Source organism: Podarcis gaigeae (genome assembly GCF_964106915.1).
Source record: "Podarcis gaigeae genome assembly, chromosome: 11".
In the NCBI taxonomy this organism is placed as follows: domain Eukaryota; kingdom Metazoa; phylum Chordata; class Lepidosauria; order Squamata; family Lacertidae; genus Podarcis; species Podarcis gaigeae.
This window is the reverse complement of record NC_139687.1, coordinates 41,392,652-41,418,244: the sequence shown is the minus strand read 5'-3', so window position 1 is coordinate 41,418,244 and position 25,593 is coordinate 41,392,652. Positions and strand designations below refer to the sequence as shown.

The window sequence follows — 25,593 nt, the reverse complement described above, 5'->3', positions numbered from 1 at the left end:
CAGGGGGTGGAGTCAGAGGGACTATAAAACCAGCTCTGGGAGGGGCGAAGGGAAGAGTTCGTTGGGAGGTTGGTTGGAGTGGGAGTGAACTGGGATAGAGTCTGTGGGTAGGTTGAGTTAGTGTAGCAAAATAAGCTGAGTCAGGATCAGTTAGGGGCTAGGAGACAAGTAAATATCTGAGAGGTGGTTTAGTGAGTGAGAGCAGGTAGCGGAAGTTATACGTCTGGATAGGCACCCCATGATTGTAATTGACCAATACCGTTTATGAAACCACACACTTGTTAAACTGCAATAAATAAAGAAAAGTTTATGTTCCAATTTAACCCTGACTGAACTCAGTATTGTACCACGTAGGGCCTGGGTGGTGGTAGTGAGAAATAAAGTGGTGGCACAGGGATCGACAGACAGTGAAACGTCCGGGGACCCTGTGTGATCGCCACACAAAGGTACTGTGATTGTAGCTGCTCCCACTTTGCCAGAAGCCATTGTCATCATGTGGCTGAGGCGGCAGCAGGGGCAGGCAGGGCCCACATGGCAGCACTTCCTGATAGGATTCTGCCACCACTGCAGTCCACCTCGTGGGCAGGCCAGCGCTGCTCATGTCTGGATGCACCTCAGATTGGGAAAGGCTGGTGTAATATATATCAAGGACATTTGACTCTTGCATTGGAAATCTGTGGGTTCCCCTCTCCCCTACTTAAAAGTTGGGGGGGCAGAGTGTGTTGTATCCTCAGCCAGCTACTTTTTCAATCAGCCGTGTTGTTTTTCTCCATTTGAATTGGCAGCTAGCGTGCTGTGCTAGTTTGCCCTATCAGTAATGCACTCTGAAATGCTGCTGCTTAGTTAGCATTAGGAAATCCCTGCTGTCTCCAAGGGGTAGATTTTGGAAATCAAAGGAAGCTAAAAGAACTACAAACGGAACAAGCTGAAACTGGAGCAAGTCTGCAGGAGAAACCCCATTTCAGATTAAACACTGATAAATTATGCAGGTCTTCTCTGGATCATTTCCTTCTAAGCTTTCCCCCCCCCCCCACCAATCTGGGTAGCACTCCAATGGGAGATGTCAGCCCATCACAACATCACAGTTTTAGGGTTTGTTCTTTTTAGTGAACAGGATAGATATCGTGAGTTGCTACATGCTTGCCTTTTATAGCTTCGAGACTTGGATGCTTTCCACCTTGGTCCTTTGAAACTTCTGCTGTGCAAATAATGACATACGCGTTGGCAGCTAACTGTGCAATCCTAGGCATGCTTACTCAGAAGTAAGTCCCATTGTGTTCAGCATTTCTTGATGATCAGGGCACACAAGTAGACGGAACAGATTCAGTGCTCAAGGGCCCTAGAAATCTAAAGAACAATTCCTGCTTTTAATACCGTAGCTTTGACTCTCACAATGAAAGCTGCATTGGTTGGTCGGTGATTCCGAGTTTCTTTCTTTCTAATTAAGAGTTATTGCAAACATGCTGGATTTGGATAGATCTGCAAGTGTTCAATAGTGAGTATCTAGGACACAGTTTCCGCTCTACCTGTGGAAAACATGAAACTACTTACTGTGTCACACCATCGTAAAATCAATTGTTTACCCTGCTTACCCTTGAAAATAATTGTTGCAGCTGGTCCCAAGCAGTGCAGTGTCCTACAAATGATGCCATCAGTTAATTGACCATATACGAAGGTGGCTTTATAAAGGAAAAATATGCATGCTGACATTTTATTGAATTTTAGTATTGCTTATGACAATAGTCACAGCCTTCTTGCTCCCTGCCTGCCCTCTCAGACACTCCCACTATTCTGTACATAAGAACAGAAGAGGAAGCTGGCTTATACAGAGTCAGACCGGCGCTGGCCTGTCCAGCTGAGAATTGTCGACATTGACTGCCAGCAGCTGTCCAGACCAGGCACTCTCCTAGTCTTACCTGCAGATGGCTAAATTTCCTTGGTGGCTAAATCTAGTAGTAATTCCATCCGTATCTCATTTTGTGGCAAGGTTTCCCATCCCGAGCAATGATGTGTGCTTCTTTTTGAAGAAAGCTTTGGAAAGGGATTTTTGACAGATTCATTCTTGAGCATTTAAAGATAGCATCAATAAATAATAGCAATGTTTTCGTCTTAAGTTAAATGTGAATACTTCCCAAGACTAAATGATGATGAAGACTGACACATTCCCAGTTTAGAACACAACTAGGTCATTCTATTTCTAATCTTGGATCGAAGCTGGTTTAGGGGGAAGCGCAGCATGTCATAAGAAATGACAGGCTAGATGTGGATTGTGGCAAATGCCATGTGCACACCACTTACCAAACCATCCATGGGAACACACTGGATGCAGAATAAAGGGGAATGCGTAGAGTTCATGCTTGGAGAAGATCAAAGTTTGGCTGGGCATCTCCACTTAAAATGATCTCAGATAGAAGGACCCTAAACCATTCTTAGAAATCTGCCGGGGTATGTGTGGGTTTAGAACAGAGAAACTTCCTGCTTCCCCCATAAGCCCTTTGTACATCTCGAAAGAAAAGATAACTCCACCCTCAAGACTTAAGGGGTCAGTGAGTGTTCCTTGGAAGAATCATGAACACCAGAAAAAGACCTCAATGGAGCCACTGAGACCATGGGCACCACATTGCTGACTCCTACTTTTGACAGTCCTGAGCTAGTTGGACCAGTGGTCTGATGTGGAGCAAGCAGCTTCCTCAATATTGCTTTTTAGAGGAATTGGAGCTCTGAAGTGGGGGTTGTTCTTCCCCAGCATCCAGCAACAATTCAGGGGGAAACTTTGTAAGTTTCCCAAAGGTTCCACAGTAGTAGATCTTTTGACTGTCTTTTCAGACCCAGATGCACACATTATGACAGGGATATCTGTCCTGAAGAAACACAGGGGAAATGATCATCATATTCTGAGAGTTTCTTTCCTAATATTTATTCCACAGTTCAAGGGCCTTAGAAAGCTGGGTCCGTTGTGTGAACGGAATGGTAAAATCCAGGTCACTTATGAGTTAGCTTTCTAGCTTATAGTCGTCAACTGGGAATTTCCCCACTGGAAAATACCTCAAGAAAGATTGTTTTGGGATGAGGTGGAGCTTGGCAGTTTGGTTCAGATATTTTCTTAAAAGATTTTTGTCCAAGCTGGCAAACAAGCAGAACTCTCACCAAAGTAGTATGGGAGGAAAGCCAAGTGCTCAAGGCTGGGGGGGGGTTTGCGGGGGGAAGAGAGTATTTCACCAGGGAATTACCCTTGCTAATTTACTTTACAATCCAAGAGCAATTAAATGACTAGATCATCAAAAGAAAGGCAGCATGATCACTCTGAACCAACATCTGGAATATTTTGAGCAGCACTCTCTGAATTTTGCAGTCCTGACATTCTCTGCGGCAAATGACAACATTAGTCTCTGCTTAAACAAGGTCAAAGGAAAGGCCCCAGTTCAATTACTCATTCTGGGTTTTGTGGATTATGCTGAAAGTCTTTCCGTGTTCTTAATCAATACCCTGCTTATTTTTAAGGCTTTGATTGATTGAGTCGTTTTCACATCTACAAGTTTTTAAATTGGATGCAAAAAAATGCAGCAACAAATTGGATGCAATGTTTTGAACTAAAGAGGAAAGCAGCTATTTGAGCCTGGCCAAATTGAGGGGCATGGGGAATGGAGTGACATTTCTCAAGCCTTCTTGCTTTGAAGAAAGGCAAATGGAAGAGGAATAGTTTGGAGACAGCAGCATTTCTTTTCCCCAGGGCTAGAGACAGGTGAACTAAAATGGAAGAAACAAGCACATAAGAACATAAGATGAGGCTGCTGGATCAGTGGCCCATCTAGTTTCAGCATCCTGTTCTCACAGCGGCCAGCTGGATGGCAGTGGGAAGCCTATAAACCAGGCCTGAGGACAACAGCATTCTCCCTTCCTGTGGTTGCCAACAACTAGTGTTCAGAAGCATCATGCTTTCTCTAACTGTGGCCATCATATCCATCACGGTTAGCCACATGAGGCAGCAGTTGCATCTCCATCCATCCTATCTGGAGCTAGATGCAGCTGACAACACTACACAACCCATTTGCATGGCTTTATTAAGAGTACACTGGTAGGATATAAGCTTTACATGACTCAGATTCTTAAGCTTAAGGTAGCCTTGATTTTCTGGGTGGATAAGAAATCAAATACAGTGGTACCTTGGGTTAAGTACTTAATTCTGGAGGTCTGTTCTTAAACTGAAACTGTTCTTAACCTGAGGTACCACTTTAGCTAATGGGGCCTCCCGTTGCCACCAGAGCACGATTTCTGTTCTCATCCTGAAGCAAAGTTCTTAACCCGAGGTACTATTTCTGGGTTAGCGGAGTGTGTAACCTGAAGCGTCTGTAACCCGAGGTACCACTGTAATAACAATAATTTATGTATTTTTGCATGAAAGGTTTTCTAATATAATGTAGTTTTGTATGTTATTTTCACTGCATCACAAAAATTTGTACTTCGGTTTGCTCCAGTCAAAGTGTGAAATCGATACTTTTGCATTGAAGCGTGAAGTCAACAATTTTCTCCCCATCCCTAAACCCAAGTCTCTCGCCATAGAGCAAAAGTGTAAATTCTGTTTTCGCACATCACCCCCAAGTGCCCCAGAAGTGGGGATGTGAGCAACTTAAGCATCTGCTTGCTGGCCCTTTCTGCAAGTGCAAACAGGCCTTCAGGGTCCAACATCTGCCAAAGATCTCAGCAAGCTGCTGTTAGTCAGGGTTGACTGAACGGGGCTGGCTACATCATGGACCAGTTTGAATCTAAATAGAATGCAGCTTCTTATCAGTGCCATTTGAATGACCTCCTCCATGCTAATGTGATTTGTAAGGTGGATCCTGGAGGTGTTTTGCAAAGGCTGGAAGCCATGGGCTTCTTCCATTAGAATTATCACCAAAACATCATTTATGTACTTTTCATCTTAGAGTGTAAACAGCACTGAAATGGAGGAGGTGACCTGTTGTTGCCACTAAGATCCTGATTGATGCAGATACAGCAGGCACACCAACATCTGGAGTCCCAAATCTGGGATATGTGTCTTCCTGCCCATCCTCCTGTGTGAGTCACATGACCTGTGCAAGATCACGGAGCCCAAAAGATGCACTTGGGGGGGTTGCGACCTCCCCACAATTGCTTCCCACACTCCGAGGTGAGATCTCAGTGCAAATTTGTGCAAGATCATGGCACCCAAAAGGGCAATTGTGCTCTTGTACAAGAAAATGGGGTGCCCCTTTTTTCTGGCATACTTGTGGGGTATGGATACAGGCGACTCTCAACTTACGTCGGGTTTTCGTTCCAGGGTGTGTAAAGCCAAGATAACATATGGTCAAAACACATTGTATTCAAGGGGGGATGGGATTCCCAAAGTCTTTTTTCTTGGTTTACTGCCCACTTCCCACTCCCTTTTCATTTTTTTTTAAAATTGCCGAGCATGTAAAGCTGAATCCGCTACGTTAAATGCACATAGGCTACGAGTTACCCATACTTTCTTGGTACTTAATTATGGGTGCATCAAAGGAACAGGGGAGGGTGCCTTAGACCATTCATTCTTTTAGCCCAATCTGTGGTCTACTAACTTGACAGCAAGTCTCCTGAGTTTCAAATAGAAGTATTTTCCCAAGTGCCTACCTGCAGATTTTTTTTTAAAAAAAAATTAATTAATTAATTCATGAAATGTACGCACTGATTTATAGTGAAAATGAAACCAACAAGCTCAAAGCGGTTTACAAAAAAAGATACAACAATAAAATCGGGGGGGGGGGGGAGGGGAGAGATCACAGCCATACTTTAAAACATACAAAAGTTAAAATACTAAAACAGATTAAAAGTGCCTCATCTTTATAAGCATCTGGATAGGCTGGTCTAAACAATAATGTTTTTAGCAGGTGCCGAAAAGAGTACAGTGAAAGGACCTGCTTGAGCTCAATAGGCATAGAGTTCCAAAGGGCAAGCTCTGCCGCACTAAACAACTGGGTTCTTACAAGTGTTGAGCGGGTATTACGGTATGTGGCACCTGTAGATTTTAGGGATTTAAGCTGGGGATTTTTGTATACAAAGCATATACCCTCCCACTACAGTCTTCCACTAAAATTGTGATTGTTGCCTTTATCCACCTGCCTGGGGAGGCTTTAAAATCTTTAAAATGGAATTTATTGAATAGTAGCTTTCTAGTGGAATTAATTTGAAAAAAATGTAAATTTAAAAAGACTGAATGTAAGAAGAGAGAGAAAAATTGTCTTCATCATCACTGAAATGCACTATTGAATTGATTACCATTCTTAACTTCAGATGATTCTTTTCAATGGCAATGAAAGTGTTGCCTCGATAAAGACTGTAGCTAGAATAATTTTCTGTTCTATTTTATTAGGAGGCGAAATTGGCTGCATACATTAAAAGGACTTTGAAGGGAAAGAGCTGTTTATTATATTCATTTGCAAAGCATAAAGCAATCCATTAATAATTTGCCTATATTTTGCGAGGGCATGTTTTCATTCACGGGCTGCATATGGTCCATCATTGTGAATCTCCCTTGCTGAAGGATGCCATATAAAATGACAGCAAATGTTGATGGGCAATTGGCAGCTTAGGTTTAATGGCTGCGGCTGTTGTTATTATGTCCCTTTCTTATCTACCCTTCACCAGGTTGTCCCATAATGTTCCCTGTATTCTGGATTTGGGAAGCCTCCTGGTTAGTAGTGGGAGAGAAATCCAATTCAGTACGCACTTAAAACCAAATCTTTCAAATCCGCACTTTCTGAAATGATATGAGAATCAAAGCACAGCCACTCTTTGAAATTTGCAATTAGCTGAATTTTGTGATACACTTCTCTAAAAAAATGCTCTTTTTTCCAAAAAAAAAAAATCAAGTGAAAGTTTACATAAACATTAATGTACTCGTAAAAACAAACATACAAAAATGTATTCTATTTGGAGAAATTGTGGGCAAAAGTATGCACCTTAGTGAAAAATTGCATACAAAAACTTGTTTATCAGGGGAAATTCGCACTAAAATGCTGCTGAATTTCCATGAGGATCTTTTTTTAAAAAAAAAAAGGATTCTCAAATTGCATTGGAAATGTGGGGAGCTGAATTTAAGACTGGAAAAATGAGGAACTGATAGAATCAAAACTGACAGTTCCTTTCATCCTGGCTTCTAATCATAGTCAAGAGAATCATGTAACCAGCTCCACCAGTTGGGAGAAGATGTTGCCCATTCCTTAATGGACTTGAGTCTTCATTAGGTCATAAAGAAAAAACCCTATGGGATTTCAAATGGGGATTCTGCCCCTGAACTGCCACCCAGCCCTGGCCAAAGAAGGGAACTACCAGGAGTCCAGCCATCAATAAAGCTTCGTTGTACTAGAGTTGGTGAGAAACAGCTTATTTGGCAAACAGTTCTTGAAACACACCCAGTAATTCAAGGAGATACCTTTTCATAAAATTGTTCCTCACTTCCCTCTTTTGCTGAATCATCACCAAGTTTACTTAAGATGAAGTCCCATTAGACTCAGTAGTTCTTTCTCCTGATTACAGGACTCCACGTTTAACATCTGATTTCCTCCTCCACCACCGATAAAGATGCCATGGCCCGCCTTTTAAACCTTTGAGCCTGCTTTCAAATAAAGCATCTCCTTTAGGTTTTTGCAAGACATTCTCATTTTAAAAAGAAAGGAAATCCAAATGTGAAAAGGAATCTTACCTAGTTCACCACATTTAAAAATAGTGTTGCCTAGAATGTCCTGCTGGGACTGTGCATTTCAGAAACCTCTTTCAACCACTGCCCTCTATTTGGAGGGGGGATTTAATTCTTCACCAATAAAATGAGCTACTTGAGAAATATTGTTCACACTCTTTATATATTCAGCTGCCATCCAGTATAATGGCAGTCCCTGGTGAATGGCAAAGAGGCAGCCCCTTTTTTAAACTGAATTTCCCAAGATTCAAAAGGCAGCTTAGAACAGGGCTTTCTAAGAAAAAACAAAATGGTGGTCATTCCAATACCCTTTCCCTATAAGAATTTCACCTAAGCCCTGAAATATAGCTGAAACAGAACGGTTGATTCTGAAGTGGGTGAAAAGGCTGACAAATGATCAATGTGGTTGAGCCCTGTATTGCACCAATAGGTCTGAGGAACTAGTACTTGGTACTTGTAAAGGCTTCTATGTTAGACCTCCACAATGGTCTGAAAAACTAGGAGAATCATCTCTTGCTGCCCCTTGCTAGCTACAGATCACTCTCCATATGCCTTTGTTTTAAGTCATCGCTTCTCAATAGGAATCGTGTGCTGACAAACACTCCACCCCGCATTCATCATACATGTTCCTTAAATATGAGGAACTTTTAGAAGTGGGGTGCAGGAGGGAGAGGGAAGGAGAGATGAAAGTCCAGCTGGTTGCATGCAAAGCCCTCCATCTGAGTTTCCTCACATGCACAGCATTCCCACCGCCAGTCATGTGTCTGAACGTTCTGTGAACACAGGACTTTGTCCCATAACTCACCCTTAAACTAAATCAAAGAGATAAGCTGAATAACCAACTGACCTACCTCATAAATCTGACTAGTAGGTCCATAATTCACATTAATTTCCTGAGCAGGGGAACATATGCCATAATCAGATCATGAACAAAATGATCCTTCCTTTAAAAAAACACACAACACAATAAAAAAATAAAACCCTAAGATCAAAGGAGTGATAATGCAATTTTACATCAATGTGTTTCTAGATAACGCATTATATCCAAAGAAACAACATCTGGACAGCTTTGTAGGAAACAGAAGCACAGTCAGGGGATGGAGCTGTAGCCGAACACACAAGCATATGCTGAAGGCTAACCTTAGATAGATGAATTTCACCCACAAGTTGACTGCAAACAAATGTTCAACTCATCAAGGCCTGGTGTTTTTGAAAACTGCCGTGAGAAGAGTGTCGGCTCTGAATTCCAAGCTCCATTTCTAAACATATGTCCTCATAGAACCATCTCCATGTTTCTCTTTCTGGTATATCCTACTCATACTTTGTGCAGTTTTCACCTCGTGCCATTTCCAGCGCCATTCCCCACAAACCAGATGTTCAGCAGAGACTGATGTCTGGGAACCCAAGTCTCCACTGTCACAATTTTGAGAGCAATGAAGATAGGAAGGGGTTCTTAATCCTCATTTGCCCACTGCTTCTCCTTACCCATTCTTCTCCCAGCTGCTGCAAACATGGTTAAGAAAAGGGAATTGCCGTATTTTTTGCTCTATAAGACCCACTTTTTCCCTCCTAAAAAGTAAGGGGAAATGTGTGTGCGTCTTGTGGAGCGAATGCAGGCTGCGCAGCTATCACAGAAGCCAGAACAGCAAGAGGGATTGCTGCTTTTACTGTGCAGCGATCCCTCTTGCTGTTCTGGCTTCTGAGATTCAGAATATTTTTTTTCTTGTTTTCCTCCTCCAAAAACTAGGTGTGCCTTGTGGTCTGGTGTGTCTTATAGAGCAAAAAATACGGTAATTAAGAAGCGGCAGGTGAGGAAGGGCTGAGCTCTCCTAGCCTGTTCACTTACCTTCTAAAGTAGGGGTGATTCTACCCTGTGACCCTCCAGATGTTGCTGAACTACAACGGATGGGGCGAAATCAATTCAGTTCTCATTTAAAAGAGAGGCTACTTAAATTGCATTTTTAAAAACTCTATCTGAGCTAACACATAGCCGCCCTTCAAGATTTCACATTCTCCAAATTCTGTGATACCGTTCTCCAGCTAAGCATTGTGTACAAAAATGCGCATACTAGTAGTGACAATTGCATTAAGCTAGAGGAAATTGCTTTGCAAAATGCCTATTGGGCAGAATTGCAAACAAAGCTGTGTACATTAGGAGGAATGTGAACTAAAATGCTGATATTTTTAATGATGTTTTGTTTTGTGCATGCTTTTTAAATCACAGTCTGATGTGGAGAATTGAATTTAAGATTGTAAAAATGAGAAAATAATAATAATAATAATAATTTTTAATTTATATCCCGCCCTCAGAGCGACTAACAAGAATAAAAGTAACACAGCATTCTAAAATCAATTCATTCTAAAATCAATTCAACATCAAATTAATGGCAACCATTGGGCTAGAGTTCTGTGAGGATTACCAAAGGAGGGGGTCAGATTGTGCCTTGGCCAAAAAGGAGAGAACGTAAGGTTAACCCATCCTTAACTATGTCCCTTCTGCCCTAGCCGGCATGGCCAATGGTCAGAGTGATGTAAATTGTCATCCAGCAACATCTAGGGTCACAGATTAGCCAGCCCTGCTCTAAATCACACCCTCTCCTCACCACTTTTCAGATTTTCATTTGTGATGTAGACCTTCCATTCCATCAAATGCCTAGCTTGGTCTTTAATATCAGTAAGCATAAATGTAAGCACAGCATCCTCCATTATTAGTCCCCTCCCCCACATTTTCCTCTTTCTTCCCTAGTTTTGCATATCTCTTTCTATTTTTCAATCCCATGCACAATTTCCTTTACATGTTTCAGAATTAACTACTGCACAAACTATATCTATCTCACAATTCACAATGGGGAGACAATCCAGAGAACTCATTTCTGTGCAAAAAAAAAAAGTCAGAAAGAACAGGTTCGGTTATAATGCAATTACCTGAGCAAGAGAACCATAAAACGTCCCTTTAACAGGCTTCTGCTTCCTTTTTTAAAAAATAGCAAACTTATAATTCATATCCCACAATCCATTGCTGCACCTGCTGCTTTAGACTGATAAGAAGAACATCAGTACTGTAAATGCACGACCTTTTCTCTTATCAGAGAAAACTAGGCTTGAGAAATATGCCTGCTTGCTGTCAAAAGAATCATGTTTGTAGTCAGACAAGGGGAAATTTTATCAACGTATTTCAATAAAACACATCTGTTTGGTGTCATGCCAGTTTGGCAGACCTGTGTGCCAACTCAGCACACCTGAATTCCTGAGAGAAAATTTGTCACCTTGCCAGTTATGGTGCCCTCTGAAAAGAAATATTTGGGCCTTGGAGAAGTCTGCTACTCATTCATGAAATGGTGGTTTCTGTCAGTTCCACATTCATTCATACAGAAGTGTCAACGCCGAGATTTCAGTGAGCAAATGAAGATGAGAAAATGGTGGGGGAGTTATCCTCCTACTTGAGCAGGAAAGGCGATTGACACATTGGAGGTGTCTCGCTTTGTTGTGTGTGCCAAAACCCACATTCAGTTGTGATATTTAGGGAGGGTAGAATGGAATCTGTGATCTCAATCTGCATGTGACTATTTTTCTGGGGTTGGTAGCAGCCTATGGTTTTGTTATTAAGCCATACAAACTACCTGTTGGTAATTCTACCACCCTCACTTTGGGAGGGGAGAGTGGCAGCCTGGGAGAAGGAATTATCTCTAGCAGCCTCTGAGTAGCAGGGTTCCCTCCCCATAGAGATGCTTCTGGCATCTTCATTGTATGGCTTTATACCGAAGACATGTCTCTGTATCCTGGCCTTTGACATCTAAAATACATGTTTTTAGGACCCACCATAATCTTGCGACTGATTTCTTTAAAACTGTGAATATTGTAACTTTAAATGGTTTTAACCTGCCCTAGGTTAAACCACTGAGCCTAGGGCTTGCTAATCAGAAGGTCGGCAGTTCAAATCTCCACGACCGGGTGAGCTCCTATTGCTTGGTCCCAGCTCCTGCCAACCTAGCAGTTCGAAAGCATGTCAAAGTGCAAGTAGATAAATAGGTACTGCTCTGGCGGGAAGGTAAACAGCATTTCTATGTGCTGCTCTGGTTCACCAGAAGCGACTTAGTCATGCTGGCCACATGATCCAGAAGCTCCCTCAGCCACTAAAGCGAGATGAGTGCCACAACTACAGAGTCGCCTGCGACTGGACCTAATGGTCAGGGGTCCCTTTACCTTTACCTTAGGACCTTGTAATGAAGGGTAAGAAAGAAATTGGAATATTTCTATTATATGTAACCACAATATATGCTTTTAAAATACATCATCTATTGCTGGATGATGAAGATTTAGCTTTGCATAATCTAAAAGTATATTTCTGAATGAATTGTGTGGTGACTTTAGCTGCTTCCTTCTGAAAATTGTAACTGTGCTTCCTCCAGTGAGAAGGATCTTTCTTTTAATTAGTTCATTATTTAACAGCATTTATTATGCTGTCTGATCACAGTGTTGTCTGGGAGACTTATAAACAATAAAGCATCACGATACCGTATAATACAATAATTGCTGCAAAGCAAAAAATAAATAAATCAGTAAACAAAGTTCAACATTACATTTCAACATATAAATTTCAGTAGCAGGGAGTAGAAAGGAACAGAGAAATATTTATTTCAGAAATTACATTTATTTTAAATATGTAGCAGGAATAAAATGATGCCGCAAATCTAAAACATCAGTGGATTTGAACATTCATAATTCAAAAGCCTGGAATTCTTTTTTTTTTTAATTAAAAATAAACTGCCACCCAAAAGACCACATATCAGGTGACCAAAAGTCAGGTGAACCTGTCTGAAGATGATTTTCCGTAACTGAGAACAACCACTAGGAAGGAGATAGCCACCCATTGCATCTCCTTTGGTGGGAGCTCCAAGAGAAGAACCTCTGACAATATTATCTTGGTCTAGATAGGTACATTAGGAAGAGGAAATTATTTATTTTAGGACTATAAATGACCTGTGGGACGCGGGTGGCACTGTGGGTTAAACCCAGAAGGTCGGCGGTTCGAATCCCCACAATGAGGTGAGCTCCCGTTGCTCGGTCCCTGCTCCTACCAACCTAGCAGTTCAAAAGCACGTCAAAGTGCAAGTAGATAAATAGGTACTGCTCCGGAGGGAAGGTAAGCAGCGTTTCCGTGCGCTGCTCTGGTTCACCAGAAGTGGCTTAGTCATGCTGGCCACATAACCAAAAGCTGTACGCCGGCTCCCTTGGCCAATAAAGCGAGATGAGCTCCGCAACCCCAGAGTCGGCCACGACTGGACCTAATGGTCAGGGGTCCCTTTACCTTTTTATAAATGACCTGAGACTAGCATTTTCAGTTGGGCCTGGAAACGGATTGGAAGTGATAGTTTACTGAAGGCAACAGTAGGTAGCAGTGGATTGGAGGCAGATAAAGGTCCCTGCCTGGACCTCCTTCCATATCCATTCTCAGACATAAATGGAGCCTCCGGTGACTTGTACTCCATCCTGTTCTTGTGTTTGAGTATAAGGACAGAACTTGCTGCTATACATGGATGCCATTTCTGTTTTTCTGCACTGCAAGTGTCCCTATGTTACAAGCCAAAACCACAACTGCAGCCTATCTAGCCATTAACGATGGCACACATCTTCATTGATCCTGAAGGTGACATGGTGTGAAATATTTGAGGCCAGAAGAGTAATGGAAGATGCACAGATTGCACATGCATACAGGCCAATGAATCATTTGAGAATAGATCGGTAAGGCAAATCTGGACGAATGGATTGTCTTCTTGACACAGCGACACACAAGGAGTCATATCTACATCATTTGATTATTAGTAAGGACTTAGACTTAAGGAGGAAGAGGTGTCTCTGCCAAAGTTAATATCTGTACCTGACAAACCAAGTTCGTTTCTCAAAACACGTTGCTTAAACCACCAGAGCATCATTATTGGATGAATCATAATAACCAATGAATGAATGATTTATAGCTTACTATACACTAACAACTTCTTTAATATTCCATGTATTTGCTGCAGTGTCGGAAAAATTTTAAGGGAATGATTCAGTGAGGTTTTCTGCTTTTCTGACTCACAAAATGGGGCAGAAAATAGGAACATTACAGCTAAGATAACTGAAATATAATGCATGTGATAAAAATGTCAGCATGTCCATAGCTAACATTTCATCAGAATTCAAATTATACTAGCAATTATCTGAAAAAATATAATCAAACGTTTGTGTCATTTCTGGCTTGGATAAAAATACTTTCAGAGCTTGTAGCTTCTCCAAATAACCTAGTATCAGGGAGGGGGTTAAATTGGAAGAGATCTTGGAGGTTATCTAGTCCAAACCAGTGCAGGATTCAAACTCAGCATCCCTGACAGTTGGCCACTCAGATTCTGGTCAAGTTCCTCCTGAGAAGGACAGCCAACCACCTTCTCTCTTGGGATAGATGAATTTATCAATTCCAGTTTTTCTCCATTTCCTCATTTATCCATTCTTAAATTCAGTTTGCCCCATTTCCTCATTCATTTGTAGCTTAAAATAAACAGATCAGTAGACATTTTGTGCTCATGTTACCATGTACACAGTTTTGAAGTATGAGTTAAGGAAGTTCATATTAAAAAGAAAACTGAGCTACTTTCTCCCCCATCCTGTATTCTGAGGCAGTTTGTTCAATACAGTATTTCTCAAACTTGGGTCTCTAGCTGCTGTTGGACTACAACTCCCATCATTCCTAGCTAGCAGAACCAGTGGTCAGGGAGGATGGGAGTTGTAGTCCAACAACAGCTGGAGACCTGAGTTTGAGAAACAATGATTTAATCGCTCTTACCATGTTGAATAGTTCTTACTACTGTACTAGGAAGTGTTTCAAAATGATTAGCCCAAAGCACCTCCATTGGAATTTCTGCCCATTTGTTTTAGTCCTGGCCTCCTGCCCTCTGGATCAACAGAGAACAAGTCTGATCCATCTTCCCCATGACAGTCCTTCAGATATTTCAGGACTGCTATCATGGCCACACACCCCGTTCAGTATTCGGTCGAGTCACATTATGAATTTTCATCCTTTCTCAATTTTCACACACTCCAAATGCCAGTTCTTTAGAAATTAACAGAAGCTTTGACATTGACTTCAGAGAGATCCAGCATTTGGAGAATACCTAGTTAAGACTTTCTCTTGGATCCACTTTAAGCCTTTCCATTGACCTTTGTAAATCAAGAATTTCTAGACAAGATTCTAGTTTGGCTGTATCATTAGGCAGAGGGAGAGAAGGTAACAGTAGCAGCACCCTTGACCACTGTGCCTAATACCCCTGGCCATCCTCATTACATTGCTTCCTGGTGCCCCCATGCAATTATACCATTAATTATGCCCATCCTCTTTTATTTTATTTTCTTAACACAAAGTCTGGAGCAGTTGCTAAAATTGCCTCACGGAAGGGAAGCTGAGCCCCTGCCAGACTTACTTTGAGGAGAAGGTGAGAGATCAGGCGAGAAAACCAAAGGCATTCAGCACATCTGTGAAGGAAAATAAAACCCCAGCCCTCCTGTATGGCAGGAACACATCTATTTTTGGGTTATCAAGTGTTCTGTGGGCGGAAGAGCCAATATTAGAAACTCCCATCAAATTGCAAGAACCTTTTGAGGTCACCAAAGCCAAACAACAAGAGCGGTGCACTCATTGGATGTTGGCTCTCTTATAGGACATAATAACCTTTGTGGGGAGGAGGTAAAAAAGAAGGGAGGAAGGGAGGGAGAGAGAGAATTCTACAGTTAAAACTGAGCAAAGCAACATTTTAAGCATGACCTTCCAGGACCAACTTCACATTTCACAGATGACGGCATTTTTATTCTCAAGACTAATAAGGACCTCAGGGTTGTGCGTTCAGGCCCCATGGTGGACAAAGAGATTCCTGCATTGCAAGGGGGTTGGACAGGGGTCAGCAAACTTTTTCAGCAGGGGGCTGGTCCACTGTCCCTCAGACCTTATGGGGGGGGGGGGGTTGGACTATTTTTATTTATTTTTTAATGAAGGAATTCCTATGCCCCACAAATAACCCAGAGATGCATTTTAAATAAAAGGACACATTCTACTCATGTAAAAACAAGCTGATTCCCGGACCGTCTGCAGGCTGGATTTAGAAGGCGATTGGGCCGGATCCAGCCCCTGGGCCTTAGTTTGCCTACCCATGGACTAGATGGTCCCTTCCAACTCTACAATTCTATGATCTTAAAGATTAATATATTTATTGTGGAATGAGCCACAGGGTATATACTTTTGAAACTATGAGCTCTTATTCCATTCTGGAATAAACTCATTCTTCTTTAAAATGCCACAAAACTTTTAAATATTTTTCCTACAGTAGGGTCACACATCCACATTATGCATTATAAAGCACTCTTATGCCACTTGAGCAGTCCTGGCTTCCCACAAAGAATCCTGGAAACTAGTTTGTGAAAGGTGCTGAGGCCTGTTAGGAGACCCCATCACAGAGCTATAATTCCCAGCACCCTTAGCTACAGTTCCCAGGATGCTTTGCGGGGGGGGGCATGGCAGTAAATAGTTTAAGAGTGCCCCTTATCCACGGTGTGGATGTGACCTACCATAGTTATCATTCTGGTGATTATTGAGAATATCTGAGTTAAGATGCAGCTATTGTCCTTCTAGGGTTTTTAAATACACTGCAAGTTAAAAAGGGGTTATGAATTCCTGTAATAATAATTGCATTGGTTTTTTTATGGCAAAAGCTTTCATGGACTAGAGTACACTTCACAAGATGCTTGAAAAACTATTCCCCAGTTGGCAGCTTTATATATAATTTGGTATAGAGGAAGAAATTACAAGTGTTATAAAGAGTGGGATTAAATAGCATTGGAATGCAAAAAGGACAGGCAATACTAGTCAAGTATGCAAAATAATTGCAACCTCCTTTTCCTACCCACGGCATTGAGACTTAAAACAACATAGTCCCAGAGTTGACATCACTGAAGCAAGGTGAACCAATGACTTGAAGCCATTATATATTGAGGGATGGGAGCTAAACCCTAGAAATTAATAAACGGTAGGGTTTTTATTTAGAGTTTTGAAGGGAAGATTGCAGGCCCATGGCAAAGGACAAGCTATGCTTCCTTTCCAAGCCAGGGCCGCACCTGGGATTATAGGTGCTGGTACAGGGGCCCCTGGGTGCTCCAGCCCCCACAACAGTCCCCATGGAGGGGCCAGGCAGCCAAAGATTTTTGTGCCGGGGCCGTGCGCACACGCTACTGTGGCTCTCCTTGTTATGTACTGAAGTTCTCACCCTGGGCCAGCAGGGAGATACTGTAGATAGTTTTCACTCAGGTCCACATATGCAAATAAGGAATTGAAAGTGACGTTCAGTGATTGGATAGTTACAGAAAGTTGTTGCTGTTGCTTTGTAGTTGAGCTCTACATAAGCAGGTTGGCTGAACCCTTCAGCCCAGTTCTGTTCTGGGCCTGTAAATAAACAAGAGCTGTTTGAAGAATCGCTGTGTTGTCTGATATGTTCACCCACCACTTAACACTCCTCCTCCTCTCCCCCTCCCAGGTCAGACCTGACCCAGGAGTGGAGCTGCAGCTGGGAATGAGGGAGCTGGCAGCTCCCTTGCACACACAGCCCTGTAAAGGAGTGAGGCGGCGCTGTGGCAATGCAGCTGGCTCTGCCTCTCCTCCTCCTCCTCTCTGCTCGGTGTAGGAGAGGGGCGCCGACATGATGCTGCTGCTGCCACGACTCTCCTCTCCATCTGAGCAGAGCTGAGGCTGCGTGTGAGGGAGCTGGCTGCTCCCTTGGGTGCATAGCCCAGTGCAGGAGAAGGTTGGCAACCCAGCTGCTGACGCCTCTCCTCCACTCCGACCCCAGGTCAGGCCTGATCCGAGAGTTCAGCTGCTGCTGGAACGAGGAGCCAGGCTCCAATGAGAGAGTCTGTGGGAGGGAGGCACCTGGTTGTGCCCCCTCTCAAAAGTGTGGCCGGGGCCACTGCACACCCACTGACAAGCACATGTGATGGCATGCACGCCAGCAAACACAGCCTCAGACACCCACAGTCCTGGAGGCAAGCCGAAGGGCCTGTCTAGGATATAGGCATTGACATGACCAACAGTGTTGATGGCCCATCTGAGAGGAATCTTGGGCCTAGGGCTGAGCAGACAGAAGGTTGCCATGGTAACTGTGTGTGAAGTGGCAGGAAAAGAGAGTCTTTAGCAAGGTGTGCAGTGAAGAAGAAGGGAGTAAAAAAAAAAAAAAGATTCATATTGAGCAGGCTGGCTGAAGGCTGGCTGGGAGAGATGCCTTGGACTCCAGTGCTGCACTGCTATGGGGAACAAGCCCAACTTGAGGTGACCATGCTGTAAGACAGGCTTCCTCAAGTTGGGCCCTCCAGATGGTTTTGGCCTACAACTCCCATGATGCCTAGCTAGCAGGACCAGTGGTCAGGGATGGTGGGAATTGTAGTCTCAAACCGAGGTTGAGGAAGCCTGCTGTAAGATCTGGATTCCCTTCATGCAGGCTGAAGGTGTAAATAGGTGAATAAAGCATATTTCTTAAAGCTACAACAGTCTCTACTGCAACTTCAGTTCTCCAAAGGAGCACAGACTCTGGGTAAGTGCCTGGAACCCCTGGAATATTGTTACTGCTTGGCAGAGAGTGGGCTGGCACCCAACAATATAAAATACAAAACTGCCAATTCTAGCGTTTGCTAATCTTGTTTCCTTTATTAAACCCATTTTTTCCCTTATGCTTTTCACTTCAAAACATGCTGTGTGTTAAAATAAAGGGATTTTGTGGCCTTTGGGTTTTTTGGGTTTTTTGCTGGATTTGTGCTGTTGCTGGCATGATCGGAGGAGCAGAGAAGAAAAACTACTCATTTATTTTCATTTGCAGGCACTTCATGGAGCACATGCCCCATGGTGCTAAAGGCTAGTACAGTGGTACCTCGGGTTAAGTACTTAATTCGTTCCGGAGGTCCATTCTTAACCTGAAACTGTTCTTAACCTGAAGAACCCCATTAACCCCATTAACTTTAGTTAATGGGGCCTCCTGCTGCCACCGCGCTACCGGAGTCCGATTTCTGTTCTTATCCTGAAGCAAAGTTCTTAACCTGAAGCACTATTTCTGGGTTAACCTGAAGCGTATGTAACCTGAAGCATATGTAACCCGAGGTACCACAGTACAGCAAATGAACCTGTATTTTACATGTACTACTACCAACTGCTGGGGGTTCACATGATTGGTTATTCCTCCATACAAAACAGGTGAAAGTACAGTGGTGCCCCACAAGACGAATGCCTCGCAAGACGGAAAATCCGCTAGACGAAAGGGTTTTCCGTTTTGGAGGTGCTTCGCAAAACGAATTTCCTATGGGCTTGCTTTGCAAGACGAAAATGTCTTGTGAGTTCCTGCGGGGTTTTTTCCCTTCCCCCCCTTTTCCCCAAGCCGCTAAGCCGCGTATCAGCTGATCCGCTAAGCCGCTTATCAGCTGATCCACTAAGCCCGCTAAGCCGCTAATAGCGCTAATCCGCTAAGCCGCTAATGGGCTTGCTTTGCAAGACGAAAAAACCGCAAGACGAAGAGACTCGCGGAACGGATTCTTTTCGTCTTGCGAGGCACCACTGTACTTTATCCAGGAGAAGGGATTTAGGATGACCTTCTTATGGACAAGCTAGTTCTCTGTGGATCTTTCTTTTAGCATGCAGGAACATTGGCACACGCACCCCTTCGCTCTGTATCCAGTGCATTCCCACCACTGGCATGTACACACAACAGTAGCCACAATACACATCTATCCTCTTGTTTCTTGAGAAATCCTTTTATGTCACATGATTACTCAAATACAATATGGAAATCAATGGGGAAATGTCAGGGAAACAGAATAAACTGCCATGTGAATGCAGCCCCCTCCAGCTCTGATTTTAGGACAATGCCACGAGAAAACATGGAAATTGCAGGCTGATTCAGATCTGGCAACCTGTGCAAATCAGGTGGATTCACAGTCCCACCAAGGCAACAGTCCTGTGCACATTTCATAGAATCATAGAGTTTGAAGAGACCCAAGCGTCACCTAGTTTACTTTCCTTTTTTTTAAAAAAAGTATTTTTTATTAAAGATTCCTTGGTTTACAGATGTGCAATGTCTCTCTTTTCAAGTTACATTTTCTACGGGTCAGTTTCATTTGTTGAGACATTAGCATTACATTAGGAAGAAAGGGGGGGAAGAGATGAAGGGGGCCGTGGGGGTGGGGTCGGGTGGCGATGTTTCTATTATACTTAATATATGTGGGGTTTTGTGTCAGCGTTGCTTGTGTAGGTTCTCTTTGCTATTCGCTTGTGTTCCTTTGGTGGTGAGAGAGGTTGGGGTTGGCCCAGGGTGTGGTTGTTTGTTTGTGATTGGCTGTGGTGAACTTTGTTTTCATGTGTGAGTGGGGTGGGTGGGTGTTTTTGAATCAGGTTAGCCATATTGGTTCGTATGCTGTTGGTGGATTCTTGTTGGGCTGTCTATGTGATAAAGGGGAACCATATTTGGGTGAAGGCATCTTCTATTTGTCCCCGTGTCAGTTTCAGTTTATTGGTTAATTTTTCTAGTGAGGCTGTTTCCCATACTATTTGGTACCATTGGTCCATGCTTACTCCTGACAGGTCTCTCCAGTGTCTTGTTGTGCTGTTTCTGTTTGCTGAAAGTAGGTGGGTTGTGATGTTTATTAAACTTGGACAACTTGCTCCTAAGAAAGCATTCATGGGATCGGCTTTCCGGACCGTAATCCAGTGCACATATACAGTCATACCTTGGGTTACAGACGGTTCAGGTTGTGTGTTTTCGGGTTGCACACCACGCCGAATGTGGAAGTACCAGAACAGGTTACTTCTGGGTTTTGATGCTCGTGCATGTGCAGAAGCACTAAACCACCCTTTGCACATGTGCAGAAGTGCCGAATCGCAACCCACGTGTGCGCAGACGCAGCACTGCGGGTTGCAAACATGCCTCCTGCACGGATCACGATCGCAACCCGAATGTCCACTGTAGAAGGAAGTGATCACCACTGAACACAGTGGGACTTACTTTTGAGTAAACACTATTATGTCTGACTATAAATATGTGTTTGTTACTACCCTGGATGTGCATGGATCATTACTAAAGGATATCTGTCAAACAGCCACCATAGTGCAAGCATACTTGAAATTATTTCATATATTTCTAGCTGGTACTAGAGCAAATGAAAAGGCTCCATCGAAAATCTTTATGTATTTCCCCCAGTTCATCCAGGAAGAAGATGGATTGCCATGGTAACACCATCATGGAACAATAGGTCAAGTTTTTATCAATATTCGTCAGGCTTGTTCTGTTAGATTTTGCTTAGAAAGTGACTCTGGGCTAAAAGACAGACCATTACATTTTGGATTTAAAGCTAATCTGATCAGTGGGTAAATTAGGACCAGTGAGCAAGCAAGATTGAATTGATAAACGAACTGGTTTTTACATAGAGGCTCAAATTGCAGTTTAATGAGGAACGCTAGCATTGTTTTATAGCAAGAAATGTAAATGAAATATGGAAATGGATTATCCCATGCTTTTCATTTGCATAAAAGTCAGGCATAATGAAAGCAACAGAAGGGATAAAAACTGTGCAGAAAGATGGTTCAGGGAAATATTAGCACATTATTAACTGAAGCCATCTTTAGTGATATTAAATACTTTAGAGAGTCTTGTGGCACCATAAAGACTAAAGCCACAATAGCTCTTGCTTATAAAACTTGTGCTTAAATTATAAGCTGCCACAGGATTGTGGTATTTGCAGCAACAGACTAACACGGCGATCCTTCTTGAAACAAAATATTATAGAGTTTGAATGTGTTTGGAAACAATCCAAAGAGAATTGAGGTTTATTTAACAACTGTCACAATAAATGAAGCTTGAGCACCCTGTTAACATTCTCTGGATCAGTACATATGGGTAAAATCCACCAGGAAGATTTCCGGTGCCAACAACCAACTGAAATGAAATAAATTTTTCTTTTTGATGCGAGCTGCAGAACTATGGGTAATGCTGAGAATTTCCTTCCTTTATTATACCTATGTAACAATTTTTGAGAGTGAACACAAGTAATGGAGGAAGGGACAGAGAATGGGTTTTGATATAAAGGCATATGGTTCACAAAGCTGTTTGTTCACAGTATATGTAAACTGACATGAGGTGCAGAGACCTTGAACTTGTGGGCCAAACCTCCTCATTTGGCCAGGGAGGCCATTTTGGGGGAGCCACACGCACTGCCCTACAACTGAGGTCATACATGGGGCAGGTAAGTGGGGCTTCAAAAGAACATTTGGAAGCTTAAAGTGAGCTCCCACTTGCTCAATGAGGGGGTTTCCATTCAGTGGAAACCATGTCTCCTTCCCATTGTAGCTTTTTGAACTGCTGTAAACCAGAAGTTCAAACAGCAGTGGTGGTATAGGCCTTTTTAAACAGGCCTACACAACTCTTTGAATCTCCAATTTTCACTGTCATTATGAAATCAGGCGCCTGATTTATATAAAATATAATTTCTATACTGCTTACTTGCCAAAATAGTGCTTCTAGGCGGGAAGTATGATTGCTGTTTTTTTAAAAAACAAAACAAAACACAAGACTTTTGACAACTTGTAGCCACAACTGTCTATATTTAATTGTTTTAGGACACAGCTGGTCAAGAGAGATATAGGACAATTACGACAGCCTACTATCGGGGTGCAATGGGCTTCATTTTAATGTATGACATCACCAATGAGGAATCCTTCAACGCTGTGCAAGACTGGTAAGTCAAATTTGGGATAGAAACAAATGGGAAATATGGATAGTGAATTTGGCAGCCAGATTCCTGTTGTGATTATGAAATATCTCAGAGACTTGGTCTGTAGGAACAGATGCAACTTTCCTAACAAATTCTGTCTTGCCATCATGAATTTGATTTTGAGAATATTTTGCATTTTTCTGTTGATATCAGTGTCAGGTTTCTAATTCTCACATTAAAAGCTTCAACCCCACTCACTACAAGCCAACTTGTGTGACCGTCTCTGTGCTGTGGTCACATAATGAATCCATTATAAATTGCCAGGTTTGATGTGATTAAGCTTAAGAATGTTTGGGAATGTGTCAGTATATTACTTCGTAATTCCTGTGGGGTACAAATGAAGTTGGCAAGAAGTACTTGACTTCTGAAGATATTTGAGATAACCAGGCATTGAATGTTGTGTGATTCTAAGGTTGGTTTACTGAGATACCTTGATGGTGTAATTCGTATTCAGAACAGAGACTGTGTTAAGAATATTTTGGTAGCAGCAAAAAAAATAAATCAATGTTTGAATCGTATTTTTTTAAGTTTTAATAATTTTATTGTTCTATACCGCATTTTAATTGCTGCCTTTCTTCTGCGTGCCACACAGAAAACTTGTGTCATTGTTATTATTTATTCAGAGGGTGCCACCTATGCACTTGATGTTTCACAAAGAGCAGGTAGAAAGCAGCACCAAGGGACTTGAAATCTAAAATCGAAATTCAGAAACAACAGAAGGAGGAGTGAAATGGAGACCTGGGTAGCCAAGGAAAGAACACGTGATGGCTTCAACCACCGTGCTTCTGCTTAGTACAACAGGCACTAGAGAGATGATTGAAAGGCTTCCTGGAAAAGTTGAATTTTGAGAAGGGACCTTTGTACCTTTGCCAATCTCCTCTCTGGTCCGATGGTTCTGCTTCTTCCTGTATCTGGAATGGCCACTGGTTTTATACAAATTGGAGGCCCCCCCCCCTTTCTGCTTCACTGACCTTCCCAAAATTGATTTCTTCAGCAAAGTTTTTATCTCAACGTCTCTTGTCTCCCCTTGCTTGCTGATGCTCCCCTCCTATATGATTCTCCCTAATCTCTAACTCTCCTTTCATCCCTGTCTAATGCCAGTTTATAAGTCTTCTGGGTAGGGATGGAGCAATTTTATGTTCTATACAGGACATTGCACTCTGGGTAATGCATCATTCCTAAATGAGGATAGTTGCCACAATCTTGCATTTCTGAAATTATCATGAAAAGTGTGAAACAAGGAAGGAGGGTTGATTTTACTCGTCAGTGATGCAGTTGTCACACTCAATCAACACAGGGCAGAATACCAGCAGTCAGAAGCAGAGTTCACAGAGCATATTTATTCTAGAAAGTGCTGTTTTAATGCCAAACACTTTTCAAGCAAAATCCGACTCTTCATCAGGGGAAATTTCCATTGCACTCTGATTTGAGAAGGCTCCTCATTACATGTTCTCAATTTCTTGCAATGCCATTGTATGACAAAGCAGTGTGATTTAATATCCCTCTTGTGCAGATTTTTATTTATATTTTTTATTTTCTATATTTCTCTCATGCACTTCAGACAGTTATGGTCTCCCTAAGTGACTCACATCAATTAGAGAGAGAGACAGGCCCTGCCACCAGACTTACAAGCTAAAATGAAATGACACAAAAGGGAATGAAGGATCAAGTCTTCAGGGCCAAAACAAAGTGATGAGCTACAAGCAATTTAATCAAGTTCAGGCCAGGCTGGTCTTCCCTTGTTGGTGTTCTTGCTTGAATCGCAATTGGTGGCTCTTGGCTGATGGATGGGGCCAGAGGGTCCCCTTTCCCCTTGCTTCTGCAGTTCCAGGGCAAGTGGAAGTTGAAGTTGAATACTGTTTCTGGCAGGAAAAGGGAAAACAAGCTCCTAGTAGATACATCTTCTTTGACCAATGGATGGGGTTTGTTTGGGACTCTATACATCTGAACACTGTCTCTCCATCTTCAGGGAATAAGGCCTTATGAAACACAAAGGAGATTGCAGAATTTTGCTCAAATGTGCTAGCTATGAGAACCATTTCCCAATGTAATCTTAGCTCTATTCTGTTAGTTGGCAGCACAGGACAGACTGCTATCTGTCTAGTAGAGGTTGCCCGTTAAAAACGCATGTTTTCCAAATACAAAACAGAATGACACAATTAACTTCAGATTGTTTAATCTAGGTAGCCGAGTGCTCTTATAATGTGTTCTTGGAGCAACAGAGACACAGTCAGAGCTTTCCCAGAAATCTATATTTCTTAAGAAAATATAACAAATGGAAAATTAGTTGATAATTGCAAAGGCAGCTCTAGAGATGAGGGAGAGACTTCAGACTCTGAGAAGGGCAGAGGTGTGGGAATTGTAGGTGTAATTAAAAAGGTACTGTGTGTGTGAGAGAGAGAGAAGACAGAATGAAGATTTATGCATTTCCTTCTTTATGCTTTGTCCAAATATCAGAGGTAGGCATGGAGATCCTTACTGTCAATATAAATCCAACAAAAAAGATAAATAGAAAGGAAGGCTTTATTAAGGTGGAGTCCAGTGAGAGTCAGAATGAAGAAAAAGAGTGCTCAAAGCAAGGATTCCACTCTAAGGCTGTATTCTCATGGCAGTTTGTTGCATTTTCCTGATGTTTCTCTGTTAATTTGTAAACGTCCATTCCAGAAATATAGCTGGGTATTGCGGAGCATTCCTTTCCATGTTATTTGCAAACAGATACCTTTCCAGAAGCAAACAATGCAGAAAAGAATGCTATACGTGCACTATATTCCGCTATATTTCTGTATGCAAGTTTTACATCATGTGAAAGCGTGAATATAATATGGCAATTAGAGAAACGCTGGGAGAACAGAATAAGTGCAGCCTATGTCAGACTTAAGTCCATTTCCTGGAATTCCCTAGAATTAGGGATTCAGAGTGGGCAAGAAAATAAGTCAAGTCAAGAATCTCAAAACTTAGTTAAACAGATGCTCGAACGATTATGGAGAGGGGTTGTCTCTCTAGCCCTCTTCAGACATTCAGCTTCATCACGGAGGATTAAATGCATGTGTAGACAGCCCAGTGTTTATGTTGGTTCT

The 25,593-nt window shown here is 42.3% G+C and overlaps 1 protein-coding gene across 4 annotated transcripts in view; it reads left to right on the top strand.

The window, feature by feature from the left end:
- The window catches only part of RAB3C (RAB3C, member RAS oncogene family), a 102,226-nt gene that overhangs the window by 27,772 nt on the left and 48,861 nt on the right, over positions 1 to 25,593 (top strand). For all 4 annotated transcript variants that reach the window (XM_083703684.1, XM_083703683.1, XM_083703682.1 and 1 more), the window contains exon 3: positions 22,362 to 22,480. In XM_083703684.1, the coding sequence (XP_083559810.1) occupies positions 22,362 to 22,480 (119 nt within the window). The remainder of the gene's footprint in view (positions 1 to 22,361; positions 22,481 to 25,593) is intronic.